We start from the raw sequence: 16,109 nt of genomic DNA, 5'->3' as shown, positions 1-16,109 counted from the left end.
CACGGATTCGCATTGCTGACAAATTAATTTCGTACCGATAAGGAGACTTTACCGTGGCGTGTTCGTCGTACAACTTTAACATGCACTTGATGTGGTTGGGGCACCTTATGGGTACGTGGGAAAAAAGAAATGTTGAGTATCCAACCGTCAACAATGTCTCCAACTACCGATAACCGATAAACCACCGCCGCTTTATCAGTTCCAATTAGCGCATTCCAATTTCCTTCGGTTTGCAGATTTAATTAATACCATTTACCTCGGAATTCTCGCTGACTTGACTGTTGTTACTTTCTGCCACCGTGCGAACCTAATCAATGATCAATGATCTTTGAGCGGTGGCGATGATGTTGAACTCTGGTCGGAAACACCCCGCACAGCGAAGCAATCGGATGCCATCTTGCCGCGCTTAGGCCACCATCTAGGCATATGAAATGGAAAGCGTAAAAGGACGCGGGGCCCATTCGTCGTGGCGCAAGAAGAAGCGCACACACGCTAGATGTAAACAAATTTGATCAGTGTGCTGTGCCTGATAAGAGAGCAACCGACAAGAAATTGCACGGTGTTTTCCAGTTTTTGTAGCTCCCCGCTGCGGCCTCGTGAGTTGCGGGGGCGTGAGAAATTGGAGGCCGCAGGAAACACGAAATCACACCAACCCGCAAAACGGAGCAATTATAGCACCGTCGCGTGGTGGATGAGAGATGTCGTGCATCAAACCGCCGCGATAAAAAGGTAAACCGACCTTGGGGACCTTTGGGTCGTCGAGGATGCGAAAACAGGCGTCATGCGAATTTGTGACGACACTAACGACGCAGAAGGTGCTAACACTCGCGCACCCGATGCTGCGGTGTGAATCAGTTCGGTTCAGATTAAATCGGTGCAGTACCGTTCGTTCCGGATGGTACTGGACGTTTTACAAAAACCATCCAATGTCCAGGGCTTCAAGCGGGGCAAGCGACTAGGGAGGCTGTAGTTGCGATCAAATGGAGCGGAAAAAGAGAGTGCCACGATGTCTGCAGCGAGTTGGTGATGCTGGTTTGCACGCACGCGGCCTGTGTGTCGTCAGGCCTTATCAGGAAACGGATCAGCGTGCTAAACCGGATTATGGTGTTGCTTAAAGAAGCGCACAGACTGGTAGTCCCGCTTGTGAGTATTGGGTTTCTACGTGAGAAAATTTGTTGTTTGGGAAGATTTATTATTGGAGTTATGTTCTTCAAAAATATATAGGTTTCAAACGTCTAATTCTAAAACGTGACTTAAACAAATAGATCCTAAGGAATACTATAACATTCCTTCACTGAGACTTGAGTCAGAGCTCCTCTATCATCTTCTGCGTTGATCCTCAATAGAAAACCCTTACCAATTACTCAAATTGAAAAGAGACTCTTACAACACAGTTTTACATCCAATCGAGGTGATATCACCAGGAATGCTGGAATTCCCAGTAAAGCTTTATCCGTTCGAGAAATGGCGTTGTAAAATGTAACGGAACAGCTGTTTACTCTCCGCTTTTTGTTTGTTTATATTGGCAATTGTATCGTGCTGCTTTACGTCCGAAGCGCCTACAATAGGCACATTTCCAGTCAGTAAGCCCACGCAGCACAACAACTAGCTCTATTTGAACGATTTCTGTCAATATTAGGAAAAGGAGGCTCCGTATAATTAGCATACTTATTTACTCTGCCCGGGAGGATCGTGGAGGTGTGTTTAATTTGTTTTGTTTCTCTAATTCCTGTGGGTATTACCCACATAAAGCTGTGGGTTCTGCTCCTTCTTCCTGACTTAACGACCTGTTAGATCATGCCGGACATCTAATGGTTTACGAGACTCATAGATGCCACGGATATGTAAAAAAGGTCCAGATGGGTTTTGATCCCCAGTCAGTTAAGAAGTCTAAGGAGACGCGGAGACAGAGCTGCCTTTTTATAACGCATTTTACAAGCCAGCCACAGATACAATGTACAGGAACACGTACGGTTTCTTTCTGCTCATATTCAATGCTCTTGTCAGACACAGCAGATAAGCAGAAGACAAGACGTTGTACTCTACAGGTGATAAAGCAGCAACAGCGGTTCCCAACACACTGGGCTAGGGAATCAACCCAGCAAGGTGCGCAACCGCACCGGTGTTTGATGGATTCTACTGCGTTGTTCGCTAGTGTGTGATGAGGCTGAACCTGTTGTCACCGTAGTAGGGCTCTATTCTATCAATCCAACCGTGTGCGCGCGCTCGCGCTTCGATGCGTAGTCAGAGAGCGCACATCCTTTTGTAAGTGTGCGTGTGCCGTAGATAGTAGACAGTGAAGCCCATGCTTTATCTCGTCCGGTTGCCGTGCTCTGCAGTATAAAACCGATCCCGGGAGACACGCGAGCTCCCACAAGTTATGCGACCGGCATCAGAAGCGGAACACAAGTCCCGCCATTCAATCGAGCACGAGAGAGAGAGAGAGTATCAAGACAAGTGTTAAAGACTGGACCGAGAGTCAGTGTAAACAAGATCATTTTCTACTTAAACGAAACAAAGTGCAGTTGGCAAGCTTCCAGTGGAGGTGAATTAGTGATTGATTGAAGGTTTCAAGTGAGCCTGGGGAATAGTGTTTTCCCTTGCTCAAGTGAGAGAGTGTCTGGTGAAGAAGCTTTCAAAGGGTTGTGGATTATACAGTGCACTAGAGGGCAAAAACTTCAAGAAATTCAATAATACTTCAGACGAAAGACATTTTCGTAGCAAGGAGGACTTCGGCAGCATGTTGTGCGTACATCCATCCGATCATGCGGATGGTAGAAAGGGCTTGATCTACAAGCTAGCCCATGCCTGTCACATTCGCCAATGGAGAAATAAAGTAAGTTCTGTGTGGATTTTTATCGCAAAAATAAAATGGAAGATTCCATTGCTCGCATACTGCACTGTAATGCCGCGACAAATACGACGGACTCTCGGTGTCACGTTATTAGTGCCGCTTGTGTTTTCGCTTCACTCCGATGGGGAAAAGCGTTAAACCACACTGTACTCCCGTTCAAGTGGTGAACCATACTCAAGTGGCCTTTTTTTTTTGTATACACAAAGAAGAAAGTGATTCGGTCCTACCGCAAGCATTGGAGTGCTGTTAGGTTTTCGCGCACCGTAAGCTCTGTGTGGCTTCCGGTTGTTTTATTTTTTCTGTTGCTGTTTTCGAGTAGCGCGTCGTATCTTTTGCATCCATGGCTCAGTTCAAGTGGGATGATTTGGGAGAAAATCTCATGTCACGGGACATGATTCTACCAAAACAATGACTGGACAACATTGTTTGTTGTTAGATAATGCTCGGATATCTGAAGTACCTGCAGTCTGAGTGTGGCGGTGCTTGACCGGTGTGTTGATTTTGAAAATTTGTACAATTTGTAATCATACGCTGACTAGGAATGCTAGTAATGTGGAGTTCGATCGAGACGTTTCTCCTCTGCAAGAGATAGTGTGAGATCATGCACCATCACACTCTATCGTTACAGAGCATGTACTCCTCTGACCTACTCAATGAAGAGAAATTGGAGCACAACACTACTGACACACACACACACACTGATCAAACCAGCTGCCAGACATCCATTATCAGGCACGTTCTAGAAAACACACGTTACTTCCAATCCCAACATCTCCAATTACACGCATTGTTTCGAGTTGTCAAAATCGGCCAGATTATCATGTGGGTTGATAGTACAACAATGGCCCTGTGCCTATCGACGAATCACTTTTACGATACCTCGCTATTAAATGGGCTGTACTTTACGCTGTCTCTTTACAACCGTCATGAGGGAATTCCAAACCCAGATAAGCCTGTAAGAATGGGCCCAAAATATTTGCGCGTGCCAAAAGGTGATTAGTTTGTCAATCTTTGTCATCTTGGTGTTGTTTTATTCTTTTTCCGAACAAGGTAAATGGGTGCTAAATGACAATCCGGGTGACGATAGGAAAAATGTGATGATTTGGGAGATAATTGAGAAGCGATAGCAGAATAAAACGACGTCATTTGTGGATGGAAGTACTTTAGAAAAGGCTTGAAAATCCTTCACTTAGATTCTGTTATGTTTTTTTTTTTTGGTATTTCGTGTGGACTTCTAAAAAGCATATCAAGTGGATTACACTCACTTCTATAAAGTACTGGGCGCCTCCAGCAAAAAATGACAAAATTGAATAGTATTTAGATTGAACTGTTAGTTTTAAATGTATTAAAGATTCTTCATAATTAAATTTCCTTCCTAGTATTTTGAAAGGTGTTAAGATCCGATATAGTTCTGAAGAACCATTGCATCTAGACTATGCAACTTGCCACCAACCTTCCAACGACAAGCTTAAAATAATCAACCCATCGTTTGCCCAAAAATTGAAAACCCATCATCCCCACTCCCCCGCAAGCATACCCTTTTCTTACTGCATTTTGCTGTCAACAAACTAATCGACACACGAGTGCAAGTGTACCGTTTCCGTAACGCTTCGGCTAAAACACTTCATATAAAAATTAAAAACAAAAAAGCTACGATAAAAATCACGTATCACTCAGCAAGGGTTCTCGCCACTCACCACTGCCACCAAACGGTGTTGTTCCGGGGCGGGTAAACAATTGGAACAATTTAAAACACGCTGCTAAACGCGCCCCTCGTCAACGGCAGTCGCCGTCGCGGTTGTTATTTTTATGTATGTTTTGCTGCTCAATAATACCCGCGAGCGACAATTGTTTAGCGCCTGTGTGGTTGTTCTAGCTGTTCAACCATAGTATATCGTCCATTTTCTATCTATTGATCGTGAAACAATTTACACCACCCTACGCTTCACCAGCTTGCGTCGATGGAACAGATCGCTAAACGGGCTGAACGGGCGAATTACGTTAAATTAGGGAGGACGGGACGTATGTTTAAAAGTGGCAAACGGTTCTGGTTGGTGTGGTGCAAAGCTGCATCGATCACATGGCAAGACACACGAGGGAAAATTTAAAACAATGTATCAGGAAGGAGGAAATTAAATTGACGCGAATGCAGTTCCGCGATATACAACACACACACACGTCACGGTTTATCTCCCCTATTCGAAGGTCATTTAAGGGGTGAAAGAGCGATAGAAAAAGTGGAAAGTAAAAGCGATGGGGATTAGAGTGCAAAGCTTGCTTTTTTTTGGGCCATTTATTACCAAGAAGAGCGTGACTATTTTTTATTCCCCTATTTATTCGTAAAACATCACAACTGAAAGCTTTCTGTCAACTGCTGTATAGCGGTTTGTTATTTGCCATAGCTAGACAGCTCTCGTAAATATGTTGTTCAGCTCAAGCTCATCGATTAAATGCTGAAGTATTTGATCAATGTATGAGCGATTTTTTTTTTTTTGGTTTGCTTTCTATCCTATGACCTTGGATCGATAAAATATGGCAATTGATTGATGTGGCGCGGAAAAGTATGTATGTTTAGAGTGCGTCGTTTCTATGGTTTCGGCCAGAAATGCATCCGTGGCCCGACTTTGTTTAATCAATCGATGGTAGAAGGTGAAAGCTGGCCTGTTCAAGTTTGAACTCTTCGGCTGACCAGGCTGCTCCATCGATGCTCCTGGTGAGGCGAATCATTGAAAGCAAGACTCTAACTAAATCTAACAGTTTCTTCTTACAAATATAGAGAAGAAGAGAGGAAAAAAACTCTGAATATATGTTTGTTTAATTTTAAATTGCTAACAATTTTCACTAGCACCAGGCGCCTCCATCACCTATATTTCTCCCTTATAAATCCACAAACATTCACTAATCTCGAATTGCTTTTTCGCTTTTTTCTTTCAGTGCGGCATGCGTCGCCCATCACTGGGACAGAATGAAGACGACCTTAGTCGTCTGACAACGATTATCTCCCCGACCAGTATCAGCCTTTCATCGAACGGTCAGTCTGACCCGGTGGTGGTAGTCGATCGTCACGATGTCGTTAGCTGCGGTCGAACAAAAACGAACGGCAGTAGTAGTAGCAGCAGCAGCAGCAGCAATAGCAGCAGCAGCAGCAGTAGCACTAGCATCAGCAATGGCGTCGGCAATACGATCAGCAAAACCAGCAGCAGCAGCAGCAGCAGCAGCAATTGCCCTGCAAGCAACAACAGTGCCGGCGGACTTGCCAGTGTTGATGGTAGCAGCGCAGCAAGTCGTAAAGGGAGCAAGAAGTGCAGCAGTAGCAGCAGCAGCAGCCACAGCATCAACAGCAGCAGTAGCAACGATGAGAGAGTGAATGTAATCGGTGGCAACAACAGCATCAGTAGCGATGACGTTGATATTGGTGATGGTGGAGACGAGCCGCAGTGCACTCTACCGGCACCTCCACCGACGGTACTGGTCAATCAGTATCTGCCGAATCTGATCAACTCGTCCGAGTGGCAGAATTGCCGCAAGCGCAAGGAACGTCAGGATAGTACCTCCTCGATCAGCCAGGACCGGAAGCTTATCCGCTCGAACAGTGAGGAACATCTGCCCAACTGTCAGGAGGTTATCAGGCGGGTGTCATCGCACGAAGACTTCAAGAAACGAACGGCAGGCGTAGTGTTGGTAGAGATTTCGATCGACAAAGAGAACATCATCGCGGAGGAAACGATCGACGGTGAGATTGATGAGGATGGTGGTGTACAGCAACAGCAGCAGGTGTTTGAGAAGAATCTGAAAAACAGTGCGGATGATTTGAAGAAATTCTTCATCGGAAGTGTTGAAAGTGTTGGCAATGGTGGTAAGGATCATCACCACCATTCTCATCACCATCATCACCACCATCATCATGGTAACCATCTGTACCATCATCTAGGTGGAAATCACCATCTGCATCATTCCGGGAGCAAATCACAGCAATCGCATCATCGTCTATCGCCGTGCCGTGACATTCTTAAGTCCCGCCGTGACTCGGACAGTGAGCAGGATGGTGAGCACGAGCGGCGACGGCACTGTGAGCGTTTCTCCAAGACACGTCCACCGCCTGGTCGAAAGTCGGTATCGCCTCGTGCCCGGAACAGCTCGTCGAAGCACACGAAGCTCGCAGTGAAGGCAGCCACCGTTGGTGGATCGGTGTTGTTAGCTGGAAATGATCATTTCTACTCCAAGCACGATACACACCCGAGCGGTAAATTGGAACGGCGAGTACGATCCTCTAGCAAGCACCGAGAGCACCACCAGCAGCAGCAGCAGCAAGATGCCACACTGCAGGACGATACTATGATGGGGGATGGGGCGATTCCATTGTCAGACTACAATGACAACAACGTGCTGGAGAAGAACCAAGCCATCGAGGAAGTATCCAAGTTAATCGATGATGAAGAGATAGAACCACTGCGGCAGGAACAGAAGCCAGAAGTACAGGAACCACTTTCACCACGCGAAAAGCTTCCCTGGGGCCAATCCTATCCGGATGATACACCGGCGCTGGTCTGTCAACGGTTTGCCGACGATAAGTTTGATCATGCCAAGCGCATGGATTCGGCATCGCACGCCAAACTGCGTCCGGTCGCTTCCGGAAGCTCGTTGAAGCTGTACGGTGCGCATCATATGAGTGCGGAAAATGCACCCTCATCAGCCTTGCATCATCACCATCATCAGAAATCGGGCTCTGGACCTACTGCTGCCGCTAACAACATGTTCGACGAGCGTATAAAAACGATCAACCGGAAGCTCGGTACGTTGAAGAAGAAGCTAACACAGTTCGAGGATCGGTTCGAGCTCGAGAATGGGTGTCGTCCAACACACGGTGACAAGTCGGCTGATCCGGCAACGAAAAGTGTGCTGGTGGAGATACACAAGCTGCGCAAGGAGAAGAATCAGATCAAAGCGGATTTGGCCGTATTTTCGGCGAAAGTATCATCAGCACATGGTGGAACCATGCTGGCGGGACAGAGGCAGCAGACCAGCGGTGAGAACGTGGAGGATGATACAGCAGAAGAGAAACGGTTGGCCAAGATGAAGGATACGATTGCGGACATTGAAAAGGTACGTCGTAGTGTATCTCCAATCTGTAAAACATTTGCGTCATTACACAGGTCTTTGTTTCAAATGACAATAGTATGACGTCGTTGGTACAGTGGTTGACAGACATTGGAGCATGATGAAAATCCAATTCTGAATTCACCAAACTGGGGGTGGTAGATAATTATACACAATTAGATGATCGTTCACATGATCGAAGAGCAGTAGTCGTGTGTCCCATTAACGTCGTTTAGCAGGCGTTCGTTATCGTCCCCATCTCGAAATCGGGGAGGCAAACAAATATTATGGACAAGCACTGGAGTGCTGTGGGGAGTTATTTGGGCACGTGGCAAGCAACGTACCGTTTTGTGCTGGTCTAGCTCGCACCTAAGTAGTACAAAGTGATCAATTTCTGGGTAATGAATTTGAATGAGATTGGTAATTTTAACACTTTACGGACAATTTTGTTGCGGAAGGCTATATAAATTCACGTGTCACGCTAGCCAAGCATTTATTAACTATAATACTATTGTTGACCTTATATTTAGTTACTTTGTCATTATAACAATAATGCCAGAATGCCATATCTTGATATAATGGCTTGACTTGATAGTAAACTAAAAAAACTAAAAAATAAACTTGATAGTAAACTTCAAACTTTACTGCTTGATGTTTTACTTAGCTTGTGTGAGTGATTTAACTCTTTCGCTCTACTAGGGCCGGTCCATCCGGTTCTTCGAACCGTGCACACAGAATTGCTCACGTTTTGCGTACCAGTTTCGCCCAGCTGCCGATGAGATGCGGCGGCAAATGCTCCCCGGCCGCCATTATCGATTGAAAATCAATCTTCTCTCACTTGCCCACAGTTGATCTCTTGACCGAACACAATCAATGATGGGGAACGGAAGCACCAACATGTCTCCCCGGTCGGCGCCAGCCATCCTCAGCCTGCGTATCACTGATACCCCAGAACGTGAGCACTACGTGCCTTTTGGTCGCAATTGTTGTCCAACCAACCGAGGGCCGGAAACTGAAACTTCTGGCGAACGCGCGCTCGGACAAATTGAAAATAGAACCGTTGGGGATTGTTTGGGATCCGGGTCTGGTATCCTCCACGTACGACCAATCAGTTGTCCATTTGTAGAAGACCTTGAACCCTCCTTTTGCCTCCCCTTCTGCTGGTAAAATTGAGGAATGGTGTAAGTTGTGAATGAATAGATCAATTCCACAAACCACCAAGTGGACGAATCAAAAGTGCCCATACTGTACAGGCGCATGAAGCCCCACATTTAGTTTGCAAATTGCAAACTCTTCCTATTTACCTAACAAAGCGGGGAGGAGAAGGAGGACCTATCTTTTCAGGCCGGAGAGCTCGGTAATGGACACAAGCTGATTTCCGTTTGCTACCACCATCATCATCACACTGCCACCAGAATGAATGATGTGATGTTAGCACAAGGTTTTATGAGATAACTCGTTTATCGCACGGAGGGCATGGAGAAGAATTTATGACCGAGTCGAGCGTCCAGGAATCATTACGATAGCTTCAGTGAACGACGAGTGCGATCTTGCTAAAAACCTTTTGTAAGGGCACATTGTTGAGGTGGATTTTTTTTATCTATTTGCAAGATAATCACTAAAGACACTCAGGACACACCTTCTATTTTTTTTTCTTTCATCGTTGATAGGATAGCGGACAGGCTATTCGTCTTGCATTCTATCTTACTAAGCTAAACAGATAGGGCATGACGTAAGAAATGAACGTGCAAAACTGTATTCTTAGAGCAAGCTTAGAGCTTGTCAGATACTTGGAATACCGTATATAGGGCATCTTGGGTACTAAAAACTTTTATCAGCCGTAGATTGTTGAGTCTTTCAGTCATATTAGTGCAATAGTGAGATGGAGTGATCGCCACAAAATCTGGGAGGTTTTGGAGTCGTAGCTCTGGGCATCTCATCCACACTCAGGGAACATCTTACTGTCTATTCTGATCTGCAATCTTTCTGCGGATTCCTGTGCCTGTGGCAGTTTTACTATAAATTCTTCATTTTCCAACGTCAATTTCCAATTTCCTTCAATTCCATATACATTTACTAACTATTTCCTTCGCCTCATCCACAGCGCCTCTCGGAGAAACGTGACACGGAACAACGGAGCGAAAATCTGGAGATGCTGTCGAACGTGCAGCTGACGGAGGAGAAAGCCTCCGTCCAGCGTGCCCTACTGTATCTGGAGTCCATGTATGGTCGACCGGCGAGCCGCGAGGAACGTGACGCGGCCCGACCCCTGTACGACCGATACCGGCTAATCAAACGGCTGGTGAATCGTGCCAACTCGATCAGTGGCCCGTGCGGTGTGGCCAACTCACAGATGCCAACCATTCTTGAGCACGAGGCGCTCGCAATCGTTGGTACAACGACACCGTCCACAGATATCTCACCCCCATCGGCCACCTCCATGATCCAGTCGCCTACGGACACAACGACCGCCAGCAGCAGCACCACCACCACCACCGGTCAGCTATCAGCGGACGATTCCGAAGGTAATGCCACCATCTCGACCACAACAACCAACAACACGACCAGCAGTTCCGCAACGGAAAACATCCACTCAATGACGGCGGACGAACTGTGGCAGCATTACGATGCGACACGCGAAGAAAAGAAGGAACTGCGCCGCACGATCAAAGACTTTGAGCAACAGTTCGAAGAGACGACCGGCCGGAAGATGCTTAAATCGGACCGCAAATCGATCGAGGATACGTACGCTCTCTACAAGCAGAAGAAGGCCAAACTGCGGCTAATCGATGCACTCTTCAAGAAGCAAATGCAGGCTTAAAATGGGAAGGGATTGATTTTATATTATTGTTCGTTTTTTTTTTTTTGGTTTTTGTAGGTTAAATATGAGAACGGGCAAAGACACATTTGGTAAAGGGGAAACACGTTGACCCCGGCTAGTTGTCGCAATATAATCTCGCAAGGCTTCTCCAACATTATCACTCTAATTCTGTTTCTGTGCTTTAGATGCTGCAATGGAGACGTTAGTAGGCTTACAAAGTTGTATGTGTCCTCCGGGCAGTGATCCTTATGCTTGGATGACCACATCAAAAGATGGTGCTGCTTGGAGAAAGCGTCAAGCTTATGGCGGCATACTAAATGCAAATGGATGAATAATGCAACAAGCGCTCTTAGTATTGTTTTCCATTTTTGCTTTGTTAAATTTGTTACGCTTTTTTGTGTTTCTCTCCTTCTTCTTTTCTTTTAACCCATTACGGTGTTCCTCCTGGGTCCTGAGAAATTGTGCATCAAAGTTGGCATTGAAAATGCGTAGATACGAGGAAAGATACTTTCTAAAATACGAGACCGGGATGCGCAGGCCATATTATTTTTTTAACACTTTTATTTTCTGTTGAAAAGAGATTTTTTCCTTGTTTGTTTAATCATTTCTGTTCCCTTTAGTTTATTTCACTTGATGTCTATATTAACTGTTAACGGAACGAATAGAAAGACTATTGCATTGTTTTAAGTATTTTTACACCCGTAGAAAGATTAAAGATCAGGTTGAGATCGGAAAGAGTACACACAAACACACAGTTTAGTAGTAGTAGTGATACACGGGATTTGAAACGGGTGTGAGTGGGAGACGTGTGTGTGGTGAATGTGGTGAACGAATGCGAATCTACTCCGAAAAAAAAGAAATGAAAACACAGACTGGAAGTGGGTTTTGAGTGGCCAAAATGCAGAAGAAAAAATGGCAACTGGTCAGCAACAACGGGAATGGGGAAAATAAAGGGAAAGATGAAAAATACTAAAACTGTTAGTAAGTAAAAAAATACACATACACATACACTGAAGCAGTACAAAAACAAACGCTGCAAACCCTCACACAATATGCGTTGATAGAAAAGAAGAAAAAAAGTTGAAGATAAAAAAAGAATACGCGGTACAACAGAAGAATAAGAAACAAATATAAAACAAACAAATGAAAATACAAGTACATTTTATAGCTCAATAAGAAACATTTGAGAAAACAAGTGTGATGAGTAGCAACGCACTGGAACAAATCGAGAAGGAGCGAAGTGAAAAGCAAAAGAAAAAACAAGGAAACATTGATTACTTTTTTCGGTGATGTAAACGGATACAAAGAAAACAAACAAAAAACCTATATACACATATTTACAAAAGTAAGATCGGCGAACGGGAGGAAATGCGTTGATGATTGCTATGAATAGAGACAGACAGCGCGAGGACGTAAGGAGTGGTTCCAACATGTGTGGTTGTTTTCTTTACAAATATCTTTTAGTTAGCGAAGAGTAGCGGAAGGAGCAAATAACAAACAATATGGTGTGTAATACAAAAACAATAGTAAAAAATAAGTCTAGCTTGAGTACAGTAATTCTTCGACTAATAGTGATCCTTTTATACGATGAAAAACAAAGAATCAAAGAGCCGTTAAAAAAAGCGGTTCTCTACTCCTTATCTTCCGGCATTATGGCAAACCTAAGTCTCCTTCAATTCATACCTTAACAAGCTCACCACATATACATACAAAAGAAAGAAAAAAATTAACACATATTAGCGAACATTACCGAGGGTGTTCGAGGAGCGATGTTGAGTAAAAACATAAGTAAATACGAGAAGGAACGCTTTAAAAGGATCCACGATTCACACATTATATATATATATAATATACATATACATATACACCTAGTAAAGAAAAGGTACACGTACACACATTTGATGCAATTACGTTTGCAAAAGGGAAAAAAAAGACGAAAGAAGGAGACAAGAGTTTTAGTATCCCGGGATTACAGCAGATAGGTTTTTTTGGTAGCTCTTTAAAAAAGGCATTACAGTATATTAACTTTATTATTATGATTATTATAAATTGCTACGAATCACTGGGTACTATTACCAGAGTTAGTTTTTCAAAACACACACGTAATACGTTGTGAGGAAGAAGAATGATTAGAGTTTGCAACTAAGCGATATCCTGGACGCTGTCCTTCTGTCGTTGAATTGTCGTTCGATTCGATGTTCTCTAAGAACGGTTTTGTTAAAAGGAAAAACAAGTAAAGCAAGCTGATAAGGAACTCTGTAGAAAGAGAAGAGCGAACGAGAGAAAGTGCGGATGGAGCAGGTATGAACGATAATACAAAAAAATAGTAAGTAAAAGCATTATTACATTATGTACGCGAATGTATAATGGACGGTTAACAAGACAAAACAAAAGAGAAAAGATAAATCACAACGGTTCTACACGGAATAAACCCGGATGATTTGTGTGTGTGAGTGGCATATTATTGAAAGAATATTCAAATATGAATTCACTTTTGGGTTAATGAGCACATATCCGAATTGGGAAAAGTATCCAACTTCCGACTGGTGGGATTCCGCTTGATCCAGTTGTGGAGTTTACCCCATGATCGCTTTCGTCAACTGATGCTTTTCTTTCGAGCTAAGCAGATAGTTTGTAATCGTTGCTATGATCCAATCCTATAGGCCTTACGGCTACAATTCTCTCTTGTTGCACGGGAACCGTTTACTCTCGGCAGACGAGTTCTATCAGGCGAAGGATAAAATACGCTAATAATAACCCCGAGTAAGTAAGGCCTCTGGCAACCGTCACCTGGCCACAAGATCCTACCGGATGCCCGATATACTAATACTAGTACATTCTTAATTTTGAACATTTTTTTATTAGAAAACAATAATATTGCATATATAATGCCTTCACCTCGAGTATATATGATTAACAAACAGCGTGTTGGACGATGACGATGCTTTGCTACGCCACGAACGAGTTTATGCCGCAAAACCGACCTCCAATCGTTTCAAATAGTCCTTGCGACAGTCCATATCGTCTGCGGGACGATTGTACGGAAGCCAAACCGGTTCCCCGACAAAGTATCGTTTCGCTTTGATGTAATTCTATCAAATAGTTCGATGCCAGAGATCGATTAAACAAAAGGCTACAACTAGGGGTTGCATATTAATTACCTTTGCGTCCAGTGTGAACCGGTGATAAATACCACTGGGAATGATGATCAAATCACCTGCCACGACTTCAATCCTTATCCATGCATCATCCGGTCCACTAAAACGAGAAGAAAGCGTGGCCCGATTATTGTAATCCGAATCGAGCTAATATAGCACCTTTTCAGCTCGCGATCTCTACTTACTTGCGGACATCGAAATATCCCGACCCATCCATAACCAGCCGGATCTCCTCGTCCGTGTGCAAATGTTCAGTGAAAAACGATTTCAATTTGTTCGCGTAATCAGGCAAACAGGCCTCGGAACAGGTAATTTCGTCCTCGTACGAATAGCCACGATCCTTGCGGATCTTCGCCAGCACACCATCCGTATCGTATGTTGGCACGTTAATCTGAAACAAAGCACTGTCTACGTTTAGTATCATTATTCCGATTTTCTTTTATTCTAGCAACGTCGTACCTTAAAATACTCCACTCCGGTAGTTTTGAAGAGCTCGTCCAGCGTTACAAACTTGGGCGGATCGAGCTGATGCTCCAAACGCTGATCGGTCGGTTCGTTGTCCATAAACCAGGCGCGTACCATTTTGATTCTTAACTGCTTTACACAGATCCGTAGAATTACACCGCAGGAGCTTATAGCTGATAATGGAATGGACTAGAACGGTTTTAAAAAAAACACCTTTTTAAAAAAAAGAACACCAAAATAGCGCTCTGTATTTGTTGATAAGAGAAACTGACAGCAACTGAACATACCAGAATGCTGTCAGCTATACTGTTTCGTAAACATCATGTGACAGCATTGATCATTCGATCATTTGATTAATTTTGTACAGCATTTTGTTTTATTCTCTGTTTAAGTTCCATTTCGATTTCGATTTCAGAATAGCTTTATAAATTTTAAATTAAAATTATCACCGAAATTGAATGGAAAAACTTTAATTAATATCCCAAGATGAGTAGAGATAATGCGCAGCAGCTTGGCGATTGCATACAATCGTCCAATTTCTTTACTGTCCAATAAACAATTCCGGCTCTTTGAGCATGCCGGATTCCAATGCGTTATTTATACATAAAAATAGTTTTCATGAAACAAATAGAATGAATTCCCTGCCAATTATGAAGAAGACATCTGTTTTCTATCAATATTTCCGGCGTGTTTACACAATTACTCCAGGCATACCCAAGCAACATAACCGGCCCTACAGCTGTCAAAAGTGACACCCACCCACAAGATGCATACAACCGCCCCGCGCGAGCGCAGCATAATGTTTATTGAACACGCCGAATGAAAGAGGCAAGAAGAAGCAGAACCAGCAACAGCAGCAGCAGCAGTGTGAGTGCGCTGCGTGTGTGTTTTTTGCCTTCCTGAACCCATTGTAAAGTGTATTTTTATTAGTGAAGAAAAGCGTACGTGTAAACTAGCGGCCAGGCTTCCCGGGTGATAATAGCCGGAGCGTATGCACGGCGCGCTTCCCGTGCAATCGTTTATCACAAGCAAGGCGCAGCCACGGGTAAAGGGCTGCCGAGTGAAAACTCTACGGGTGCATTGCGATTGTCGATCAAACGGGGTGTAGGCAGGTTATGGAAGAGGGAGAGAAGGTGAAGAAGGAAGAATCTCCGACGTCTCGTCGATATCTAGAGCACACGGTGGAACGACGGTTTGGTTGCCTGTGCCTGATGGTGCGCAGCGGGTTAGAAAAGTTGACAACCGAAAAGTATCATGGCGTAAGAAGAAGGACGGAAAAGTGTGTTGTGCGGGTGGGTTGGTGGGTGCGTGGAAGGGAAGGTGTGTGTGTTGGAGAAAAGGGTCTCATCTATCCGCCGCCGCTATCGACGAAGTGCGTGTAGTGCGTGCAGTGCGTGTGTGCGTGTTTGCTGTCTGAAGTGTGTGTGTGTGTGTATGTGGGCATGTGTCCTCACTGTGTGTTTACAATTGCATATTGTATTGTGCTTTTTAAAACCATTCATAAAATCCCGATCTCAAACACCATAGTTTTTCCGCGCCGTCGAATAGGCTACGCTTTTCCGGGCTTGAGTTTTTATTTTGTGGATGAAAAAAAAACTAGATCGCTAGGGAAAGCAACACCTAATCCAACCACCCACCTACCCCCCGGAAAGGTGAACAACGAAACGATAATAGTGACTATGTAATTGCAGAACCTCTCGTTCACACCACCCCT

General features: G+C 44.3%; 2 protein-coding genes across 2 annotated transcripts in view; one reads left to right on the top strand and one right to left on the bottom strand.

Annotated features, from left to right (window-relative positions):
* The window catches only part of LOC126563470 (acireductone dioxygenase), a 568,562-nt gene extending 554,017 nt beyond the window's left edge, over positions 1–14,545 (bottom strand). Inside the window, exons 1-4 of the mRNA XM_050220114.1 lie at positions 14,390–14,545; positions 14,116–14,321; positions 13,934–14,030; positions 13,735–13,864 (exon numbers count right to left, since the gene is read on the bottom strand). Of these exons, the coding sequence (XP_050076071.1) occupies positions 13,739–13,864; positions 13,934–14,030; positions 14,116–14,321; positions 14,390–14,512 (552 nt within the window). The 5' untranslated portion in view covers positions 14,513–14,545 and the 3' untranslated portion in view covers positions 13,735–13,738. The remainder of the gene's footprint in view (positions 1–13,734; positions 13,865–13,933; positions 14,031–14,115; positions 14,322–14,389) is intronic.
* On the top strand, positions 2,741–10,772 carry LOC126561537 (uncharacterized). The gene is made up of 3 exons (XM_050217749.1): positions 2,741–2,836; positions 5,789–7,957; positions 10,056–10,772. Exons 1-3 carry the CDS (start codon positions 2,741–2,743, stop codon positions 10,770–10,772), a joined length of 2,982 nt encoding a protein of 993 aa, XP_050073706.1.
* Positions 14,546–16,109: the final 1,564 nt, after the last annotated feature.

This window comes from Anopheles maculipalpis, chromosome 3RL, assembly GCF_943734695.1.
Source record: "Anopheles maculipalpis chromosome 3RL, idAnoMacuDA_375_x, whole genome shotgun sequence".
NCBI lineage: Eukaryota > Metazoa > Arthropoda > Insecta > Diptera > Culicidae > Anopheles > Anopheles maculipalpis.
This window is presented reverse-complemented; position numbering and strand designations above follow the sequence as displayed.